The sequence below is a fragment of the Anopheles ziemanni genome, chromosome 2, assembly GCF_943734765.1.
Source record: "Anopheles ziemanni chromosome 2, idAnoZiCoDA_A2_x.2, whole genome shotgun sequence".
In the NCBI taxonomy this organism is placed as follows: Eukaryota; Metazoa; Arthropoda; class Insecta; order Diptera; family Culicidae; genus Anopheles; species Anopheles ziemanni.
Genome location: NC_080705.1, coordinates 93,458,502 through 93,481,571, shown reverse-complemented (window position 1 = coordinate 93,481,571; position 23,070 = coordinate 93,458,502). Strand labels below are relative to the sequence as shown.

At 49.8% G+C, this 23,070-nt stretch overlaps 1 protein-coding gene across 1 annotated transcript in view; it reads right to left on the bottom strand.

The window, feature by feature from the left end:
• Nucleotides 1-23,070, bottom strand: part of LOC131294788 (titin-like) — a 150,060-nt gene that overhangs the window by 7,244 nt on the left and 119,746 nt on the right. The window contains exons 39-49 of the mRNA XM_058322832.1: nt 22,737-23,027; nt 22,077-22,613; nt 20,583-22,010; nt 19,089-20,516; nt 17,595-19,022; nt 15,354-17,528; nt 14,442-15,287; nt 9,095-13,783; nt 5,893-8,920; nt 5,277-5,602; nt 485-4,829 (exon numbers count right to left, since the gene is read on the bottom strand). Coding sequence (XP_058178815.1) covers nt 485-4,829; nt 5,277-5,602; nt 5,893-8,920; nt 9,095-13,783; nt 14,442-15,287; nt 15,354-17,528; nt 17,595-19,022; nt 19,089-20,516; nt 20,583-22,010; nt 22,077-22,613; nt 22,737-23,027 — 20,521 coding nt within the window. The remainder of the gene's footprint in view (nt 1-484; nt 4,830-5,276; nt 5,603-5,892; nt 8,921-9,094; nt 13,784-14,441; nt 15,288-15,353; nt 17,529-17,594; nt 19,023-19,088; nt 20,517-20,582; nt 22,011-22,076; nt 22,614-22,736; nt 23,028-23,070) is intronic.

The window sequence follows — 23,070 nt, the reverse complement described above, 5'->3', positions numbered from 1 at the left end:
AGCGAAATTTACAGGGCAAGGATAGAAATTGTGGAGCATGTTCTTCGCAGAGAGGTGTTACAGCAGGTGCAAGTGTTTGCTTAAATGTCATTCATCATTTATATATACTATTGTTGCTGTACAGAAAGATTTTTGTAAGTCGCTAGTTTGTGAGTGTGTGTGTAAGCTGCAAAGAAGAGTAGAAGAGTTGTAAAAGCGGTTGGAATAGCCGTGTATACAGAGTTCCGGCAAAGCGAGCTAGAAAAGAAAGGGTGTAGATATTGTAGTGCGCTTGGTTATTCAGTAGAGGAAGGCATAGGGATGTTGTGCAGAGCTTTGAAGGTGGCCAGATTTTCCAGCAAAATAAAGCTTCAGAATTTCGGCGAGAAAAGAAAAGAAGGATAGAGGAAGATTCCAAGACCTTATAGAAAGTCCGAAATGTGAAATAGAGCGAAAGGATAGAGTTTTTCAAACGGTAGTGGAGTAAAAGGAATTTGATAAAAACCTTCAGAGTATGTCGGTAGGACTTTCTTGGGCTGTTTCAGTGTGTATGATTCTTCTTCGTGTGTGGTGGTGGTGAACTGTGATCTGTTGCGTTGCGTCAGATCGAGGGAAATTTCTTCCTCGTGGTGCATGATCAGGTTCTCGAGCTTTTCGCGTCGGCGCCGCAGTTCGATCACCACGTTCTCGGTGTCCTCGTCCTGCTCGTACCGATAGTCTTCCTCCACGTCCTGCTCGCTATCGTCGTAGATCACCTCGTAGACGACCTCGTCGTCCTCGTCCACCTGCTTGACGATCGTGATGTGGGCCTCGCCCGTCTCTTCGCCGTAGCTGTACGGCGCGGGGAGTTTCACGCGTCCGGACATGGAGATCTCCTCGCGGGCGTAGGAGTCGAGCTGTATCTTGAACTCCTGCTCGATGTCCTCGATGTGCTTCGTGCGCTTCGGCTGGAAGGTGACATTTTCTGGCTCGATGTCCTTGAAGACGGGCCGCGGTTGGCGAACCTTCTTGATCTTCTTAATGCGAACCTCCTCCTCGTCCAGTACCTCGCGGCGGAATGCCGGTTTCGGGCGAGGACGCTGCTTGCGCACGACTACATGCTCCGTGATTTCCTCTTCCGGCGCCGGAACCTCCTGCTCCTGGGTGATCGTGAGGGAAGCTTCAACATCGTCGGCCGGCTGCACGACTGACGGCTTACGGGCCATCTTGAACGTTGCTTCCGCCTCTTCCGGTTCCGCGATCGAGGACTTTTTGCGTGGGAGAGACAGCTTGGTCTCCACCTCTTCCTCCTCGTCGACGGACGGTTTCAGCTTAGGCCGACGCTTCACCATCGTCACTTCCTCGACCGTTTCCTTCGGTTTTTTCGCCACATCCAGATCGATCTTTTCGTACTTCTCGAGTTCCGTCTTCGGTACATCCATTTCGAGCAGTTTCCTTGTGATCTCATCGATATCGTCTTCCTTCTTCTTCTTCGGTACAACCTTCTTTTTGGGTTTCTTTTCTTCCGGTTTCTTTTCCGCCGGTTTCTTTTCTTCCACCACCACCACCGCCGGTTCCGGTTCCGGTTCCGCTTCCGGCTGTTCAGCCTCGCGAACGATCTCTAGCGAGGCTTCGGCTTCGTCGGTGGTGTACGGAGCCGGTTGCGGCTTCAGCTTCACCAGCTCCTCGACGTCTTCCACCTCTTCCGGTTTTGGAACGGAGGGTTTCAACAGGACCACCTCCTCGGTAGCCGTTTCCTCCACCACCGGTTGCGGTTTCTTCGGTTTTTTCAGCGAAACCGTCGCCTCTTGGACCGTTTCCTCCTCCACCGGTTTCTTTTTCGGTTTAATCTTAAACTCCACCTCGGTCTCCTCGACCGCTTCTACCTTTGGTTTACTCTTCCGGCGGGGCAGTTTAACCTGGGCACTCTCTTCCGGTTCGATCGTCGACTCGACCGCCTGTTGTGGCATTGGTTGCTGCTCGACCTGTACCTTCTCTCGCTTCTTGAGATCTACATCGACGCGCTCGTATTGTTCGAGTTCGGTTTTCTCGATCTCCAAGTTCAGCAACCGTTGCAACTCGGCGTCCTCATCGACGCTGGCCTTCTTCTTCTTCACCACGACCGTCTTTTTCTTTGGCTTTTCAACCGGTTTCTTTTCCACCACGGGCTCCTCCGGTTTCGCCACCGGTTTGAGGGATACCTTACGCAGTGCTGGCACCGGTTGTGGCTCTTCGACGATTGCCTGAATCGGTACCGACTCCACCGTGGTCGGCAGCTCCTCCGACGTCGCCTCGATAACGGCATCTTCTATGATCGGCTGCACATCGTGCACCTCCTCCACCAGCGACTGCACGGGGACAATTTCTTCCTCGGGTACCACAACGTCGGCCGGTTCTTCTACCACCGGCTCAACCGTTTCGATCTCTTCCCGGGCGAGCGGTTCGTCCGCTTCCATCTCTTCAATGACCGGAGCTTCAACCGGTTCTGGCTGCTCAACTTCGATCTTTATGATGCGCTCCACACTCACTGTATCTTCGGTTGTCTGTGGCGTTGGCTTGAGCGTTATCTGTTCTTCAACCTCCTGAGGTGCTTCCGGACGACGAGGCTTCTTGGTTATCTTAAACTCAGCTTCCACCGGTTCCGGTTCCTGTTGCTTCTGTACCGTTTTCTTCGGTTTGAGCGTCACTTCCACCGGAGCGGGCTCTTCGACTTCGGCGACCTGCGGTTCGCGTGGAACTTCCACAGCTTCGACCGTCTTTTCCGGTTTCTTAATGTCCACATCGACCTTCTCGTACTTTTCGAGTTCCGTCTTTTCGATCTCCAGGTTCAGTAGACGCTGCAGCTGCTCATCCTCATCGATGGAAGCTTTCTTGGGCTTCTTCACCACCTTCTTCTTGAGCACGACCTTCTTTTCTTCGGGCTTTTCTGGTTCAACCTTCTTCTCCTGCGGAGCAGGCTTTGGTTCGTCTCGTTTGACAACGACCGGTGCCTCCTCAACGGCGCTGGCCACTTCTTCAGCCGGTACCGATTTCGGTGCCGGTTCGATCGGTTTTGGAATTTCGGCCGGCACAACCGGACTTGCTTCCTCGGGCAGAGTCACTTCTTCGACCAGTTGGGCCTTCGATTCTACCGGTTCCACCGCAACCGGAGACTGTACGTCTGCCGGCGCTTCTTCTGGCTTTGCCTCTTCCTCCGATGGAGTCTTTGGCTTCTTGATGACCTTCTTCGTAACCTTTTTCTGCGGCGTTTCCACGTCCGCATCGTCAGGCGTTGGCTTCGGAGTCGGCAAAGCCATATCGCGATCACCTTCACGCTCCTTCGTTTCCGGTTCGGGCGTGGGCTTCGTGAACGGTTTCAGCTTGATCTCTTCCTTCTCCTCCTCCGGTTTGCCCGGGGTCGGTTTACGGAATTTGAATTCATCCTCCGGTTCCGGTTCCGGCTGCTTACCCTTGCCCAGCACGATCTTGTGCTCCGGTTCCTCTGGCACCGCCGGCACCTTCGGCTCTTTCGGAACCTTCGGTTTCTCCGGTTCCTCCTTGGGCTTCTCCTCGGGCTCCGGTTCCGGCCGCACGTATGGCTCGAGAGGCGTTTCGTAGTCCGGAATGTCGGTCGGCGTGAACGTCGGCTTTTCCACATGCCGCTTCTGCTTCTCGACCTCCCCCTGCTTGGGTTGCTCCTGCGTCTTTTTCTTCGGCTTTTCCTCCTCCACCGTTTCTTCTTTCGGTTTGGTTGGAGTTTTCTTCAGCTTGACCTCCTCGTGGTGTTCTTCTTCCTGCTTTACCTTACCCTTACCTAGCTGCAACGTACGCTCTTCCGGTTCGTCCTTGGGAGTTTCCTTCGCCTGCCGCTGGTACTTCGGCTTCTCTTCCTCCTTCTGCTCCTCCGCTTTCGGCTCCTTGTCATACTTTTCGATGTCGAGCGTTTCCAGCTCCGGCTTTTCTTTCTTGATCACCTTCACCTTCTTGATCACCTTCTTCGCTCGTTCCGTTTCCTCCTCCTCGATGCGCGACAGCGTTCCTACGCCCGGTCTCGTGTCCAGGACGACCACCACCGGCTGCTGATCGGCGGAGGACAGCTCAACGTGCTCGATTCGGCTCTTGAGCAGCACCTTCGGCACGCTGGGCTCCTCCACCTCACGCTTCTCCGGCACGATCGTTTTGCGCAGTTTAACTGTTTGTGGTTCTTGTGTGTCAGTGATTTGAGGTTGAATCGGTTTCTGTTCTTTGCGTTCGATCTTAATAGGTTCTAGCTTAGCAATCTCACCCTTTTCCGGCTTAACCTTCGCCTTCTCGTCGAGCTCAACCTTTTCGTACTGCTCCAGTTGGGTCTTTTCGATCTCCAGGTTCAGCAGTCGCTGCAGCTCCTCGTCGTCGTCGATGGATTTCTTGGACTTCTTCGTCACCTTCACCTTCTTGGCGACCTTCTTGGGAGCTTCGGCAGGAGCCGTTTCGATGGTGGCTGCCGGGAGCAGCTGTGCCTGCTCCGTTGGTTCCGCACGCTGCTCATCCGTCGGCACGATCGTCTCCGTTGCCAATGGCGATGCCTCGACGGAGGCGGTCTCCTCCACGGCTTGTTCTAGCAGAGTTTCAGCAGGGGCTGCTGCAACCGTTGGCTTCAGTTGCACGGCTGGAACTTCCGTTGCTCCAGTTGGTACCTCGACCGGTGCCAGGTGCTCCTCTTCCAGCGTCAGCGAAGCCACCGTGTCGGCTTCCTCCACCGAAACGTCAAACTGATCGACAACAGGTGCGGCTTCGAGCAGGGGCTTGCCTGTGATGGTCGGCTTTTGCGTTGCATTATCGGACACATCGACGGCTGCCACTGTTACCTCATCCATTGCCAACGAAGGCACCCTGTCGGTCTCTTCCACTTCCTGGTCGACCAGTTGTTCTACCGGGGCCGCTTCCAGCAGGGGCTTGGACGAAACAGTGGACTTTTCCGTAGCGACATCCAACACGTCTACTGCCTCAACCTGTTGTCCATCCATCGCGAGGGCCTCTGCTGTACCCGTTTCCTCCATCTGCTGATCGAGCTGCTGCTCAACAGGTGCCGCTTCCAGCAGGGGTTTGGACGCTAGTTTAGACTGTTCGGTAGCGACATCCAGTACGTCCACTACCTCGACTTGCTGGGCATCCAATGGGAGCGCCTCCGCAATACCCGTCTCCTCCACCTGCTGGTCGAGCAACTGCTCCACAGGTGCCGCTTCCAGCAATGGCTTCGCTGCTAACGTAGACTTCTCTGTGGCGACATCCAGCACATCCACAGCTGCGATCTGTTGTCCATCCATCGTGAGTGCCTCTGCCGTTCCGGTTTCTTCAACCTGCTGCTCAAACACGGCCTCGGCAGGTGCTGCTTCTAGAAGGGGCTTACTTACGGTTGGCGTCTCCGTAGCTGCAGAAAGGATTTCGCTAGGGGCCGCCTGAGCCTCCTCAGGCACGACGACATCGACGACCGGTGCCTGTTCCAGCTGTTCGTCAAACACCTGCTCCATGGGTGCTGCAGCGACCTGAGGCTTCAGGGTAACCTTAGGCGTCTCGATGGCCGCTTCCGGTATGTCAACCGGTTGCACCACATCTCCGAGGGGTGCTGTCTCCACCAGTTCGTTCGCCTCGAACGTGTCCTCCTGCAAATCGACAGTATCTGCACCTGCGATATTGGCGGGAAGGAATAGAATTAGTCGATATCCGCGATATAGACGCTACATAAATACTGCACTTGATCGCTTATGTAGGTTGCTTCAGATTCATTTTGGCTGAATCGTAACCTTGTACCTTTATACATGAAGACTATAAGCGACCAAGTTTGGTGGTAGTTTTTAAAACCCCAATTAGTTTTGGCAATAAATTCATGAAGCCAAAAACAAACACACTTGTTAGTAATTTTACCGACCATTTGTTTTTCTAGATACATGTAGCAACGTGTGGGAAGGTACTTACTGGTAGGAAGCGTTTCTTCTGTGTGTAATGTGTCGAGTGTCTGTTGGATTTCATCGTGTCCGATGGCTGGTTCATGTGGCGCTAATGTTTCTGTGGGTGTTTCTTGTAATGGGGTGACTGGCTTGGGTTTTTTGGCCTTCACCTTATCGGCGGGCTTCTTGGGCGCGACGGTGTCCGGCTTGGGCTGCTGTGGTTCTGCCGGAACCGGCGTTTCCTCCTCCTTGGTACGCTTGGTCGGCTCAAAGTCCGTCTTTTCGTAAACCTCGAGCTCCGTTTTCGCGATCTCTTGGTTGAGCAAGCGTTCGATTTCGCTGTCTAGAGTGTCGGGCTTCACCGTCTTTTTGATGCGAACCGTGCGCTTCGTTGCGCTTTCCGGTTGCGCCGTGGTTTCTTCGGGGGTCACTTGGGTAACTGTAACTGTAGACTCAGGGAGTTCGTCACCCTTTTGCACGGTGACAATTTCGATTATCTCCTCCTTGTCGTCTTTCTTTTTCTTGATGACTCGTTTCTTAACCGTCTGCTGCTCGATGGCACCGGTTTCGGTCTGGACTTCGGTCATTTTAACTTCCTCAGGGAGCTGCTCTATCACAAAGTCACTCATGGGCTGCGGGGCAACGATTAGTTCTTCAGGCTGCTGGTAGAGTTCTTCTGGAACCATTTTTGGTACCACGGCATGCACGACATCTGGCGTGACATCTTCAATTGTGGCAACGGTCTCGGGGAGTTCTTCTTGCGAGGGCTGTTCCTGTTGATCGTCATTGTCTGGTTTCTGTTTTGGTTTGGTTTTCTTGACAACTTTTTTCACCGTTATCGAAGGAGCCGTTTCTGTATCAGCGTCTTGCGGCTTTTCGGTGCTCGCCGGCAACACCATGTCCCGGTCAGCTTCCTTGTCCGGTTTAACGACTTCCGTGGACGGCTTTTTGAATGGTTTTAACTTTATGTCGGCGGGTTCCTCTTCGGGTTTATCACTCGTAGGAATTCTAAATTTGACATCATCCTCTGGAACCTCTGGTGTCGGTTTTCCCTTGCCTAATACGAGAGGCTTCACCTCCTCTTCCTTTTCCTCCGGAACCTTGGGCTTTCGCTGTGGCTTAAGCTTCTTTTTCGGTGTTTCTTCGGGCTCTTCCACCGCTGGTTCCGGTGGTTCGTATTCTTCTTTTTCAATGTCGTAGTCTGGTATATCAATCGGCTTGAACTCCGGCTTTTCCACATGACGTTGCTTTTCATCAACATCTTGAGCTGTTGGCTTTTGCTTAGTCTTTTTAACCGGTTTCTCTTCCGTCGTTTCATCCGGTTGAGGTTTCTTCGGTGTTTTCTTCAGCTTAACCTGTTCTTCTTCCGCGTCATCCTTCTTTAGCTTACCTTTGCCGAGTTTGAGGGTCTTGTCTTCCGGTTTTTCCTCGTCGGTTTGTTTGGGCTTTCGCTGGTATTTATGAGCCTCTTGGTCAAATTCTTCTTTTTCTGGTCTTTCTTCATCATACTCAGTGGAGTCCGGCTTTTCCAGTTCAACCTTTTTACCCTTGATGGTTTTGATTTTCTTCAGTTTCTTCAACTTTAACTCTGCTTCGTCTTCCTCTATTCTGGACATCTCTCCAACAGCTCGCACCGCCGATAGGTCAGTTATGACGGGTTGAAGAGCTAACGGTGGATATTCAACAGCTACGATCCGACTCCTGAGCAGTACTTTCGGAACAACCACTTCCTCAATTTCTTTTCGTTCCGGAACCTTCACCTTTCTCAGCCGTACCATCTGTGGTTGTTCTTCTGGCTCAGAGATTTTCATCATTTGTGGTTTTTGTTCCTTCCGTTCGATCTTTTGCGGCTCAAGCTTCACTTTTGGCTTTTCGGGTTTTGGTTTGCTTTCCAGCTCAATCTTTTCATATTGCTCCAGTTCCGTTTTTTCAACCTCCAAATTGAGCAGACGCTGGAGCTGCTCGTCTTCCTCCGGCTTAGCAAGCTTTTTGGGTTTCTTTTTGATCTTCTTTTCAAGCTTCTTCGGTTCTTTCTCCTCATCGAGCACTGTTTGGACCTGTTCCTGCTGTAGTTTCTTGAGAGATTTTTCTTCAAATGTGAGGAAAGTTTCATCGCGTTCTTCGATAACTGCCTGTTGTGGCTGTGGCTCGCCAATGAGAATTTCACGAACTACGTCCACTACCGTCGGAGTATCGTCGTATGATTCAACTGTCTCCGGTACAACGCTATCCTGAGCGATAGATTCACTCGGTGCATCTTCGACGTCTGTTGGTTTTTCCTTCGATGCAGACTTTTTGACGATTTTCTTTTTGATTACCTTTCCTGTCTTCTCTTCCCTTTCCTCTCCAGGCGCGACTGCTTCTTCTAACTTCGGTTCCAGAATAACATCTTCTACAGCTTCAACAACGGTTGGTATTAGATCTTCTGTTGCTAGTTGGGTTGGCACGGAAGCAGGTTTCTTTTTCTTTACCATTTTTTTAACATCTTCCGGTTCCGATGGTTGTTCCTTTACTGACTTTCGGCGAACAGTTTCTAGAGGTGGCATTTCTAACGTTTCCAATACGGCAACCTCAGCATTAGGTTGTAGTAGCGTTTCCTCAACCACCGACTTCGACCGTTTTTTCAGTTCAACTTCAACTCGCTCGTAGCGTTCCAGTTCGGTTTTCTTTACCTCTAGGTTGAGCAGCTTTTCAATGATATCGTCCACTTCATCAGTTGTCTTGATGCTTTTAACCTTTTTCTTTTTTAGTTTTTGCTTTTCTTTTGGTTGTGTCGTAGGAATGGAGTCCTTTTCTTCAGCAACAGGTTCTGGTTGCGTTTCTACTTCCGTAATGGTGATCGTTGTTTCTGGCTTTTCACCTTCTTCCTGAACGGTAACCACTTCGACAAGTTCTTCCTTGTCTCCGACTGTCTTTTTCACGGTGCGTTTCTTTGTAGTTTGTTTCTTAACTTTTCCACTTGCAGAGACCACTTCACTGACCTGAATTTCTTCTGGCAGTTCTTCCACTACGGTTTCTTGTTGTTGCGGCAGATCAACGATGAACTCTTGTACTTGCTCGAAAGTAGCAGTGTCTGGGACTACATCTTCAGCAGATGGTTCAGTTTGTTTCTTAGTCTTTTTCTTGATAACTTTGGTGGTAACAGTTTTAACCGTAGCTTCTAGAGGTTGGGTATAGTCTTCTTCAACAGCCTGTTGAGGTTTCATTTCTTCATCGAATGGCTCTACCACATCATAAGGAACCTGGTGCTCAGTGACGGTTACTGTGGTTTCTGGTTGTTTGCCCTCTTCTTGAACCGTAACCTCTTCAGTAACCTCTTCTTTCGGCCCAACGCGTTTCTTGATGATCTTTTTCTTGACAATTTGCGTTTTGATAGCGCCAGAAGACGTTTTGACTTCTTCTGTAACTTCAGGAAGTTCTTCGATAGTAGTTTCTTCAACCGGACGAAGTCGCTTCGGTATATCGACATCGATTTTCTCGTATTGTTCCAGCTCAGTTTTCTTGACCTCCAGATTGAGCAGACGTTCAATGATATCGTCAGTATCGTCACCCTTTCTCTTGATGGTTTTGATCTTCTTCTTTTTGGGTTTGACAATGTCTACTGATGTAGTTTCTTCTGTGACAAGTGTAGGCTCAACTTGCTCTTCGGTCATAGTGACAGTGGTCTCCGGAACTTGATCGTCTTGTTGCACCGTCACAATTGTTACCTCTTCCACTTTATCGTCCGTTTTCTTCTTGATAACCTTGGTTTTGACAACCTTCTTTTTAGGTTTACCTTCTTCACTGATGGTTTCCAGAACTTCGACTTGTTCAGGGAGCTCTTCGATAACAGGTTGTTGGACAAGAGTTGGTTGAAGCACAAAATCGGAAATTTCTTCTTGCGTAACATCTTCTACAGTCGGCTCGGTTTGTTGTATCTTTTTCGTTTTCTTCTTGATAACTTTGGTGGTAACAGTTTTAACCGTAGCTTCTAGAGGTTGGGTATATTCTTCTTCAACAGCCTGTTGAGGTTTCATTTCTTCATCGAATGGCTCTACCACGTCATAAGGAACCTCGTGCTCAGTGACGGTGACTGTGGTTTCAGGTTGTTTGCCCTCTTCTTGAACCGTAACCTCTTCAATAACCTCTTCTTTCGAGCCAACGCGTTTCTTGATGATCTTTTTCTTGACAATTTGCGTTTTGACAGCGCCAGAAGACGTTTTGATTTCTTCTGTAACTTCAGGAAGTTCCTCGATAGTAGTTTCTTCGACCGGACGAAGTCGCTTCGGTATGTCGACATCGATTTTCTCGTATTGTTCCAGCTCAGTTTTCTTGACCTCCAGATTGAGCAGACGTTCAATGATATCGTCAGTATCGTCACCCTTTCTCTTGATGGTTTTGATCTTCTTCTTTTTAGGTTTGACAGTGTCTACTGATGTAGTTTCTTCTGTGACAAGTGTAGGCTCAACTTGCTCTTCGGTCATAGTGACAGTGGTCTCCGGAACTTGATCGTCTTGTTGCACCGTTACAATTGTTACCTCTTCCACTTTATCGTCCGTTTTCTTCTTGATAACCTTAGTTTTGACAACCTTCTTTTTAGGTTTACCTTCTTCACTGATGGTTTCCAGAACTTCGACTTGTTCAGGTAGCTCTTCGATAACAGGTTGTTGGATAAGAGTTGGTTGAAGCACGAAATCGGAAATTTCTTCTTGTGTAACATCTTCTACAGTCGGCTCGGTTTGTTGTATCTTTTTCGTTTTCTTTTTGATAACTTTGGTGGTAACAGTTTTAACCGTAGCTTCTAGAGGTTGGGTATATTCTTCTTCAACAGCCTGTTGAGGTTTCATTTCTTCATCGAATGGCTCTACCACGTCATAAGGAACCTCGTGCTCAGTGACGGTGACTGTGGTTTCAGGTTGTTTGCCCTCTTCTTGAACCGTAACCTCTTCAATAACCTCTTCTTTCGAGCCAACGCGTTTCTTGATGATCTTTTTCTTGACAATTTGCGTTTTGACAGCGCCAGAAGACGTTTTGATTTCTTCTGTAACTTCAGGAAGTTCCTCGATAGTAGTTTCTTCGACCGGACGAAGTCGCTTCGGTATATCGACATCGATTTTCTCGTATTGTTCCAGCTCAGTTTTCTTGACCTCCAGATTGAGCAGACGTTCAATGATATCGTCAGTATCGTCACCCTTTCTCTTGATGGTTTTGATCTTCTTCTTTTTAGGTTTGACAGTGTCAACTGATGTAGTTTCTTCTGTGACAAGTGTAGGCTCAACTTGCTCTTCGGTCATAGTGACAGTGGTCTCCGGAACTTGATCGTCTTGTTGCACCGTTACAATTGTTACCTCCTCCACTTTATCGTCCGTTTTCTTCTTGATAACCTTAGTTTTGACAACCTTCTTTTTAGGTTTACCTTCTTCACTGATGGTTTCCAGAACTTCGACTTGTTCAGGGAGCTCTTCGATAACAGGTTGTTGGACAAGAGTTGGTTGAAGCACAAAATCGGAAATTTCTTCTTGCGTAACATCTTCTACAGTCGGCTCGGTTTGTTGTATCTTTTTCGTTTTCTTCTTGATAACTTTGGTGGTAACAGTTTTAACCGTAGCTTCTAGAGGTTGGGTATATTCTTCTTCAACAGCCTGTTGAGGTTTCATTTCTTCATCGAATGGCTCTACCACGTCATAAGGAACCTCGTGCTCAGTGACGGTGACTGTGGTTTCAGGTTGTTTGCCCTCTTCTTGAACCGTAACCTCTTCAATAACCTCTTCTTTCGAGCCAACGCGTTTCTTGATGATCTTTTTCTTGACAATTTGCGTTTTGACAGCGCCAGAAGACGTTTTGATTTCTTCTGTAACTTCAGGAAGTTCCTCGATAGTAGTTTCTTCGACCGGACGAAGTCGCTTCGGTATGTCGACATCGATTTTCTCGTATTGTTCCAGCTCAGTTTTCTTGACCTCCAGATTGAGCAGACGTTCAATGATATCGTCAGTATCGTCACCCTTTCTCTTGATGGTTTTGATCTTCTTCTTTTTAGGTTTGACAGTGTCTACTGATGTAGTTTCTTCTGTGACAAGTGTAGGCTCTACTTGCTCTTCGGTCATAGTGACAGTGGTCTCCGGAACTTGATCGTCTTGTTGCACCGTTACAATTGTTACTTCCTCCACTTTATCGTCCGTTTTCTTCTTGATAACCTTAGTTTTGACAACCTTCTTTTTAGGTTTACCTTCTTCACTGATGGTTTCCAGAACTTCGACTTGTTCAGGTAGCTCTTCGATAACAGGTTGTTGGACAAGAGTTGGTTGAAGCACAAAATCGGAAATTTCTTCTTGCGTAACATCTTCTACAGTCGGCTCGGTTTGTTGTATCTTTTTCGTTTTCTTCTTGATAACTCTGGTGGTAACAGTTTTAACCGTAGCTTCTAGAGGTTGGGTATAGTCTTCTTCAACAGCCAGTTGAGGTTTCATTTCTTCATCGAATGGCTCTACCACGTCATAAGGAACCTCGTGCTCAGTTACGGTTACTGTGGTTTCAGGTTGTTTGCCCTCTTCTTGAATCGTAACCTCTTCAGTAACCTCTTCTTTCGGGCCAACGCGTTTCTTGATGATCTTTTTCTTGACAATTTGCGTTTTGACAGCGCCAGAAGACGTTTTGACTTCTTCTGTAACTTCAGGAAGTTCCTCAATAGTTGTTTCTTCGACCGGACGAAGTCGCTTCGGTATATCGACATCGATTTTCTCGTATTGTTCCAGCTCAGTTTTCTTGACCTCCAGATTGAGCAGACGTTCAATGATATCGTCAGTATCATCACCCTTTCTCTTGATGGTTTTGATCTTCTTCTTTTTGGGTTTGACAATGTCTACTGATGTAGTTTCTTCTGTGACAAGTGTAGGCTCAACTTGCTCTTCGGTCATAGTGACAGTGGTCTCCGGAACTTGATCGTCTTGTTGCACCGTGACAATTGTTACTTCCTCCACTTTATCGTCCGTTTTCTTCTTGATAACCTTGGTTTTGACAACCTTCTTTTTAGGTTTACCTTCTTCACTGATGGTTTCCAGAACTTCGACTTGTTCAGGGAGCTCTTCGATAACAGGTTGTTGGACAAGAGTTGGTTGAAGCACAAAATCGGAAATTTCTTCTTGCGTAACATCTTCTACAGTCGGCTCGGTTTGTTGTATCTTTTTCGTTTTCTTTTTGATAACTTTGGTGGTAACAGTTTTAACCGTAGCTTCTAGAGGTTGGGTATATTCTTCTTCAACAGCCTGTTGAGGTTTCATTTCTTCATCGAATGGCTCCACCACGTCATAAGGAACCTCGTGTTCAGTTACGGTTACTGTGGTTTCAGGTTGTTTGCCCTCTTCTTGAACCGTAACCTCTTCAGTAACCTCTTCTTTCGGACCAACGCGTTTCTTGATGATCTTTTTCTTGACAATTTGCGTTTTGACAGCGCCAGAAGACGTTTTGACTTCTTCTGTAACTTCAGGAAGTTCCTCAATAGTTGTTTCTTCGACCGGACGAAGTCGCTTCGGTATATCGACATCGGTTTTCTCGTATTGTTCCAGCTCAGTTTTCTTGACCTCCAGATTGAGCAGACGTTCAATGATATCGTCAGCATCACCAACCTTCTTCTTGACGATTTTGACCTTCTTTTTCTTCGTTTTCAATGCATCCTGAATTTCAGGTACCGTGCCAACTTCAGCTGCTTCTTGTTGTGACAGTTCTTTTACCGCCTTAGCAACCTCTTGTTCTGGCAGTTCTTTTAGTATTAATGGTTCTTGTTCATCCCCTTCGTCCAGTACAGTTGCAGTGACCCCTTGTATAACAGTTACTTTAGATTTTTTACTCTTTGCCCGCTTCGACACTACCTCGCGTATGTTAGCCGTTTGTTCAGTTTCATCCGGCAAGAATTCCACTTCTTGTTCGGATAATACACTTTCAATCTGTTCGAGGCCCAGTGTTTGTGTTTGTTTCTTCTTAGATGTTTGTTTTGTTGTGACTTCTTGTACGATCTTTGGTGTTTCTTTAAGGTCTGTGATGTTGAGTGGTGATGCAGATTCTGTGTGATAAGTAAACAAATTAGCTGACAAGAAATAACGTAGATTTGCTGCAATAATGGAATGTTTTTGCGTAAATATGAAATGTGTAAGAATGTTCAAAATGATATAATGGTGTTTTGTAGTATACTTGATTTGTTCAATAACACAAATGTAAACAACGGCAAGCATATTACCTTCAACTTCCTCAATAACCACTTCCGATGGTATTGAAGGAGATATTTCTTCGTCGCCATCATCTAGAGCTTCTTCAATTACGGCCCCATGTTCCTTAATGATTTTTATGTTTCGGGACTTAATAACTGTCTGGTTGTTGTCTGTACATGTTTCAAATGTGGTGATGTATGTTGGAGAAGTGTTATCTTGTGTTTCCGCATCTAAAATAATATACGAATATTTGTATTTCGGTAAAGTATTTGCAAGCAGAAGCAAATGATATAAGCGAAATGCGAAAGCGAAACATTCTCTTACCATCGTGGTGTGGTACAGTGAGTGAAAGTGAGTGTGTGTCATGTGTTTCAACGTGTGGAGTGGTTGTATGTACTTGCTTATCAAACATGAACGGTACTACTACATTGGACACGTGATGAAGTTCCAATCCAGTAGGCTGGAACTCGGTCACTTCCTCGAACGGAAGCTCGTTCTCAGTGACAGTGACAGTCGTCTGCGGCAGCTGATCGTCTTCTTGGACGGTGACGATCTCGGTGACCTGCTCCTTCTTTCCGGCCTTCTTCTTGATGACTCGTTTCTTGACCACTTGCTTCTTGGCCTTGCCTTCTTCAGTTACCACCTCGGTGATCTTCACCTCTTCAGGCATCTCTTGCACGATCGCCTCTTGTGGTTGCAACATAGTAGGCTGGAACTCGGTCACTTCCTCGAACGGAAGCTCCTTCTCAGTGACAGTGACAGTCGTCTGGGGCAGCTGATCGTCTTCTTGGACGGTGACGATCTCGGTGACCTGCTCCTTCTTTCCGGCCTTCTTCTTGATGACGCGTTTCTTGACCACTTGCTTCTTGGCCTTGCCTTCTTCAGTGATAACCTCAGTGACTTTCACTTCCTCAGGCATCTCTTGCACGATGGCCTCTTGTGGTTGCATCAGAGTAGGCTGGAACTCGGTCACTTCCTCGAACGGAAGCTCCTTCTCAGTGACAGTGACAGTCGTCTGCGGCAGCTGATCGTCTTCTTGGACGGTGACGATCTCGGTGACCTGCTCCTTCTTTCCGGCCTTCTTCTTGATGACGCGTTTCTTGATCACTTGCTTCTTGGGCTTGCCTTCTTCAGTGACCACCTCGGTGATCTTCACCTCTTCAGGCATCTCCTGCACGATGGCCTCTTGTGGTTGCATCAGAGTAGGCTGGAACTCGGTCACTTCCTCGAACGGAAGCTCCTTCTCAGTGACAGTGACAGTCGTCTGCGGCAGCTGATCGTCTTCTTGGACGGTGACGATCTCGGTGACCTGCTCCTTCTTTCCAGCCTTCTTCTTGATGACGCGTTTCTTGACCACTTGCTTCTTGGCCTTGCCTTCTTCAGTGACGACCTCGGTGATCTTCACTTCCTCAGGCATCTCTTGCACGATGGCCTCTTGTGGTTGCATCAGAGTAGGCTGGAACTCGGTCACTTCCTCGAACGGAAGCTCCTTCTCAGTGACAGTGACAGTCGTCTGCGGCAGCTGATCGTCTTCTTGGACGGTGACGATCTCGGTGACCTGCTCCTTCTTTCCGGCCTTCTTCTTGATGACGCGTTTCTTGACCACTTGCTTCTTGGGCTTGCCTTCTTCAGTGATAACCTCGGTGATCTTCACTTCCTCAGGCATCTCTTGCACGATGGCCTCTTGTGGTTGCATCAGAGTAGGCTGGAACTCGGTCACTTCCTCGAACGGAAGCTCCTTCTCAGTGACAGTGACAGTCGTCTGCGGCAGCTGATCGTCTTCTTGGACGGTGACGATCTCGGTGACCTGCTCCTTCTTTCCGGCCTTCTTCTTGATGACGCGTTTCTTGACCACTTGCTTCTTGGCCTTGCCTTCTTCAGTGATAACCTCAGTGACTTTCACTTCCTCAGGCATCTCTTGCACGATGGCCTCTTGTGGTTGCATCAGAGTAGGCTGGAACTCGGTCACTTCCTCGAACGGAAGCTCCTTCTCAGTGACAGTGACAGTCGTCTGCGGCAGCTGATCGTCTTCTTGGACGGTGACGATCTCGGTGACCTGCTCCTTCTTTCCGGCCTTCTTCTTGATGACGCGTTTCTTGATCACTTGCTTCTTGGGTTTGCCTTCTTCAGTGACCACCTCAGTGATCTTTACCTCTTCAGGCATCTCTTGCACGATCGCCTCTTGTGGTTGCACCAGAGTAGGCTGGAACTCGGTCACTTCCTCGAACGGAAGCTCCTTCTCAGTGACAGTGACAGTCGTCTGCGGCAGCTGATCGTCTTCTTGGACGGTGACGATCTCGGTGACCTGCTCCTTCTTTCCGGCCTTCTTCTTGATGACGCGTTTCTTGATCACTTGCTTCTTGGGTTTGCCTTCTTCAGTGACCACCTCAGTGATCTTTACCTCTTCAGGCATCTCTTGCACGATGGCCTCTTGTGGTTGCATCAGAGTAGGCTGGAACTCGGTCACTTCCTCGAACGGAAGCTCCTTCTCAGTGACAGTGACAGTCGTCTGCGGCAGCTGATCGTCTTCTTGGACGGTGACGATCTCGGTGACCTGCTCCTTCTTTCCGGCCTTCTTCTTGATGACGCGTTTCTTGATCACTTGCTTCTTGGGTTTGCCTTCTTCAGTGACGACCTCGGTGATCTTCACTTCCTCAGGCATCTCTTGCACGATCGCCTCTTGTGGTTGCATCAGAGTAGGCTGGAACTCGGTCACTTCCTCGAACGGAAGCTCCTTCTCAGTGACAGTGACAGTCGTCTGCGGCAGCTGATCGTCTTCTTGGACGGTGACGATCTCGGTGACCTGCTCCTTCTTTCCGGCCTTCTTCTTGATGACGCGTTTCTTGATCACTTGCTTCTTGGCCTTGCCTTCTTCAGTGATAACCTCAGTGACTTTCACTTCCTCAGGCATCTCTTGCACGATGGCCTCTTGTGGTTGCATCAGAGTAGGCTGGAACTCGGTCACTTCCTCGAACGGAAGCTCCTTCTCAGTGACAGTGACAGTCGTCTGCGGCAGCTGATCGTCTTCTTGGACGGTGACGATCTCGGTGACCTGCTCCTTCTTTCCGGCCTTCTTCTTGATGACGCGTTTCTTGACCACTTGCTTCTTGGGCTTGCCTTCTTCAGTGATAACCTCGGTGATCTTCACTTCCTCAGGCATCTCTTGCACGATGGCCTCTTGTGGTTGCATCAGAGTAGGCTGGAACTCGGTCACTTCCTCGAACGGAAGCTCCTTCTCAGTGACAGTGACAGTCGTCTGCGGCAGCTGATCGTCTTCTTGGACGGTGACGATCTCGGTGACCTGCTCCTTCTTTCCGGCCTTCTTCTTGATGACGCGTTTCTTGACCACTTGCTTCTTGGGCTTGCCTTCTTCAGTGATAACCTCGGTGATCTTCACTTCCTCAGGCATCTCTTGCACGATGGCCTCTTGTGGTTGCATCAGAGTAGGCTGGAACTCGGTCACTTCCTCGAACGGAAGCTCCTTCTCAGTGACAGTGACAGTCGTCTGCGGCAGCTGATCGTCTTCTTGGACGGTGACGATCTCGGTGACCTGCTCCTTCTTTCCGGCCTTCTTCTTGATGACGCGTTTCTTGACCACTTGCTTCTTGGCCTTGCCTTCTTCAGTGATAACCTCGGTGATCTTCACTTCCTCAGGCATCTCCTGCACGATGGCCTCTTGTGGTTGCATCAGAGTAGGCTGGAACTCGGTCACTTCCTCGAACGGAAGCTCCTTCTCAGTGACAGTGACAGTCGTCTGCGGCAGCTGATCGTCTTCTTGGACGGTGACGATCTCGGTGACCTGCTCCTTCTTTCCAGCCTTCTTCTTGATGACGCGTTTCTTGACCACTTGCTTCTTGGCCTTGCCTTCTTTAGTGACGATCTCGGTGATCTTCACTTCCTCAGGCATCTCTTGCACGATGGCCTCTTGTGGTTGCACCAGAGTAGGCTGGAACTCGGTCACTTCCTCGAACGGAAGCTCCTTCTCAGTGACAGTGACAGTCGTCTGGGGCAGCTGATCGTCTTCTTGGACGGTGACGATCTCGGTGGCCTGCTCCTTCTTTCCGGCCTTCTTCTTGATGACGCGTTTCTTGATCACTTGCTTCTTGGCCTTGCCTTCTTCAGTGATAACCTCAGTGACTTTCACTTCCTCAGGCATATCTTGGACGATGGCCTCTTGTGGTTGCATCAGAGTAGGCTGGAACTCGGTCACTTCCTCGAACGGAAGCTCCTTCTCAGTGACAGTGACAGTCGTCTGCGGCAGCTGATCGTCTTCTTGGACGGTGACGATCTCGGTGACCTGCTCCTTCTTTCCAGCCTTCTTCTTGATGACGCGTTTCTTGACCACTTGCTTCTTGGCCTTGCCTTCTTCAGTGATAACCTCGGTGATCTTCACTTCCTCAGGCATCTCTTGCACGATGGCCTCTTGTGGTTGCACCAGAGTAGGCTGGAACTCGGTCACTTCCTCGAACGGAAGCTCCTTCTCAGTGACAGTGACAGTCGTCTGGGGCAGCTGATCGTCTTCTTGGACGGTGACGATCTCGGTGACCTGCTCCTTCTTTCCGGCCTTCTTCTTGATGACGCGTTTCTTGACCACTTGCTTCTTGGGCTTGCCTTCTTCAGTGATAACCTCAGTGACTTTCACTTCCTCAGGCATCTCTTGCACGATGGCCTCTTGTGGTTGCACCAGAGTAGGCTGGAACTCGGTCACTTCCTCGAACGGAAGCTCCTTCTCAGTGACAGTGACAGTCGTCTGGGGCAGCTGATCGTCTTCTTGGACGGTGACGATCTCGGTGACCTGCTCCTTCTTTCCGGCCTTCTTCTTGATGACGCGTTTCTTGACCACTTGCTTCTTGGCCTTGCCTTCTTCAGTGATAACCTCGGTGATCTTCACTTCTTCAGGCATCTCTTGCACGATCGCCTCTTGTGGTTGCACCAGAGTAGGCTGGAACTCGGTCACTTCCTCGAACGGAAGCTCCTTCTCAGTGACAGTGACAGTCGTCTGGGGCAGCTGATCGTCTTCTTGGACGGTGACGATCTCGGTGACCTGCTCCTTCTTTCCGGCCTTCTTCTTGATGACGCGTTTCTTGATCACTTGCTTCTTGGCCTTGCCTTCTTCAGTGATAACCTCAGTGACTTTCACTTCCTCAGGAATCTCTTGCACGATGGCCTCTTGTGGTTGCAACAGAGTAGGCTGGAACTCGGTCACTTCCTCGAACGGAAGCTCCTTCTCAGTGACAGTGACAGTCGTCTGGGGCAGCTGATCGTCTTCTTGGACGGTGACGATCTCGGTGACCTGCTCCTTCTTTCCGGCCTTCTTCTTGATGACGCGTTTCTTGACCACTTGCTTCTTGGCCTTGCCTTCTTCAGTGATAACCTCGGTGATCTTCACTTCTTCAGGCATCTCTTGCACGATCGCCTCTTGTGGTTGCACCAGAGTAGGCTGGAACTCGGTCACTTCCTCGAACGGAAGCTCCTTCTCAGTGACAGTGACAGTCATCTGGGGCAGCTGATCGTCTTCTTGGACGGTGACGATCTCGGTGACCTGCTCCTTCTTTCCAGCCTTCTTCTTGATGACGCGTTTCTTGACCACTTGCTTCTTGGGCTTGCCTTCTTCAGTGATAACCTCGGTGATCTTCACTTCCTCAGGCATCTCTTGCACGATCGCCTCTTGTGGTTGCACCAGAGTAGGCTGGAACTCGGTCACTTCCTCGAACGGAAGCTCCTTCTCAGTGACAGTGACAGTCGTCTGGGGCAGCTGATCGTCTTCTTGGACGGTGACGATCTCGGTGACCTGCTCCTTCTTTCCGGCCTTCTTCTTGATGACGCGTTTCTTGATCACTTGCTTCTTGGCCTTGCCTTCTTCAGTGATAACCTCAGTGACTTTCACTTCCTCAGGCATCTCTTGCACGATGGCCTCTTGTGGTTGCACCAGAGTAGGCTGGAACTCGGTCACTTCCTCGAACGGAAGCTCCTTCTCAGTGACAGTGACAGTCGTCTGGGGCAGCTGATCGTCTTCTTGGACGGTGACGATCTCGGTGACCTGCTCCTTCTTTCCGGCCTTCTTCTTGATGACGCGTTTCTTGATCACTTGCTTCTTGGCCTTGCCTTCTTCAGTGACCACCTCGGTGATCTTCACCTCTTCAGGCATCTCTTGCACGATGGCCTCTTGTGGTTGCATCAGAGTAGGCTGGAACTCGGTCACTTCCTCGAACGGAAGCTCCTTCTCAGTGACAGTGACAGTCGTCTGCGGGAGCTGATCGTCTTCTTGGACGGTGACGATCTCGGTGACCTGCTCCTTCTTTCCGGCCTTCTTCTTGATGACGCGTTTCTTGATCACTTGCTTCTTGGCCTTGCCTTCTTTAGTGACGATCTCGGTGATCTTCACTTCCTCAGGCATCTCTTGCACGATGGCCTCTTGTGGTTGCACCAGAGTAGGCTGGAACTCGGTCACTTCCTCGAACGGAAGCTCCTTCTCAGTGACAGTGACAGTCGTCTGCGGCAGCTGATCGTCTTCTTGGACGGTGACGATCTCGGTGACCTGCTCCTTCTTTCCGGCCTTCTTCTTGATGACGCGTTTCTTGATCACTTGCTTCTTGGCCTTGCCTTCTTCAGTGATAACCTCAGTGACTTTCACTTCCTCAGGCATCTCTTGCACGATGGCCTCTTGTGGTTGCACCAGAGTAGGCTGGAACTCGGTCACTTCCTCGAACGGAAGCTCCTTCTCAGTGACAGTGACAGTCGTCTGGGGCAGCTGATCGTCTTCTTGGACGGTGACGATCTCGGTGACCTGCTCCTTCTTTCCGGCCTTCTTCTTGATGACGCGTTTCTTGACCACTTGCTTCTTGGCCTTGCCTTCTTTAGTGACGATCTCGGTGATCTTCACTTCCTCAGGCATCTCTTGCACGATGGCCTCTTGTGGTTGCACCAGAGTAGGCTGGAACTCGGTCACTTCCTCGAACGGAAGCTCCTTCTCAGTGACAGTGACAGTCGTCTGCGGCAGCTGATCGTCTTCTTGGACGGTGACGATCTCGGTGACCTGCTCCTTCTTTCCGGCCTTCTTCTTGATGACGCGTTTCTTGACCACTTGCTTCTTGGGCTTGCCTTCTTCAGTGATAACCTCGGTGATCTTCACTTCCTCAGGCATCTCTTGCACGATGGCCTCTTGTGGTTGCATCAGAGTAGGCTGGAACTCGGTCACTTCCTCGAACGGAAGCTCATTCTCAGTGACAGTGACAGTCGTCTGCGGCAGCTGATCGTCTTCTTGGACGGTGACGATCTCGGTGACCTGCTCCTTCTTTCCGGCCTTCTTCTTGATGACGCGTTTCTTGACCACTTGCTTCTTGGGCTTGCCTTCTTCAGTGATAACCTCGGTGATCTTCACTTCCTCAGGCATCTCTTGCACGATGGCCTCTTGTGGTTGCATCAGAGTAGGCTGGAACTCGGTCACTTCCTCGAACGGAAGCTCCTTCTCAGTGACAGTGACAGTCGTCTGCGGGAGCTGATCGTCTTCTTGGACGGTGACGATCTCGGTGACCTGCTCCTTCTTTCCGGCCTTCTTCTTGATGACGCGTTTCTTGATCACTTGCTTCTTGGGTTTGCCTTCTTCAGTGACCACCTCAGTGATCTTTACCTCTTCAGGCATCTCTTGCACGATGGCCTCTTGTGGTTGCATCAGAGTAGGCTGGAACTCGGTCACTTCCTCGAACGGAAGCTCCTTCTCAGTGACAGTGACAGTCGTCTGCGGGAGCTGATCGTCTTCTTGGACGGTGACGATCTCGGTGACCTGCTCCTTCTTTCCGGCCTTCTTCTTGATGACGCGTTTCTTGATCACTTGCTTCTTGGCCTTGCCTTCTTCAGTGATAACCTCAGTGACTTTCACTTCCTCAGGAATCTCTTGCACGATGGCCTCTTGTGGTTGCAACAGAGTAGGCTGGAACTCGGTCACTTCCTCGAACGGAAGCTCCTTCTCAGTGACAGTGACAGTCGTCTGGGGCAGCTGATCGTCTTCTTGGACGGTGACGATCTCGGTGACCTGCTCCTTCTTTCCGGCCTTCTTCTTGATGACGCGTTTCTTGACCACTTGCTTCTTGGCCTTGCCTTCTTCAGTGATAACCTCGGTGACTTTCACTTCCTCAGGCATCTCTTGCACGATGGCCTCTTGTGGTTGCACCATAGTAGGCTGGAACTCGGTCACTTCCTCGAACGGAAGCTCCTTCTCAGTGACAGTGACAGTCGTCTGGGGCAGCTGATCGTCTTCTTGGACGGTGACGATCTCGGTGACCTGCTCCTTCTTTCCGGCCTTCTTCTTGATGACGCGTTTCTTGACCACTTGCTTCTTGGCCTTGCCTTCTTTAGTGACGATCTCGGTGATCTTCACTTCCTCAGGCATCTCTTGCACGATGGCCTCTTGTGGTTGCACCAGAGTAGGCTGGAACTCGGTCACTTCCTCGAACGGAAGCTCCTTCTCAGTGACAGTGACAGTCGTCTGGGGCAGCTGATCGTCTTCTTGGACGGTGACGATCTCGGTGACCTGCTCCTTCTTTCCGGCCTTCTTCTTGATGACGCGTTTCTTGATCACTTGCTTCTTGGCCTTGCCTTCTTCAGTGACCACCTCGGTGATCTTCACCTCTTCAGGCATCTCTTGCACGATGGCCTCTTGTGGTTGCATCAGAGTAGGCTGGAACTCGGTCACTTCCTCGAACGGAAGCTCCTTCTCAGTGACAGTGACAGTCGTCTGCGGGAGCTGATCGTCTTCTTGGACGGTGACGATCTCGGTGACCTGCTCCTTCTTTCCGGCCTTCTTCTTGATGACGCGTTTCTTGATCACTTGCTTCTTGGGTTTGCCTTCTTCAGTGACCACCTCAGTGATCTTTACCTCTTCAGGCATCTCTTGCACGATGGCCTCTTGTGGTTGCATCAGAGTAGGCTGGAACTCGGTCACTTCCTCGAACGGAAGCTCCTTCTCAGTGACAGTGACAGTCGTCTGCGGGAGCTGATCGTCTTCTTGGACGGTGACGATCTCGGTG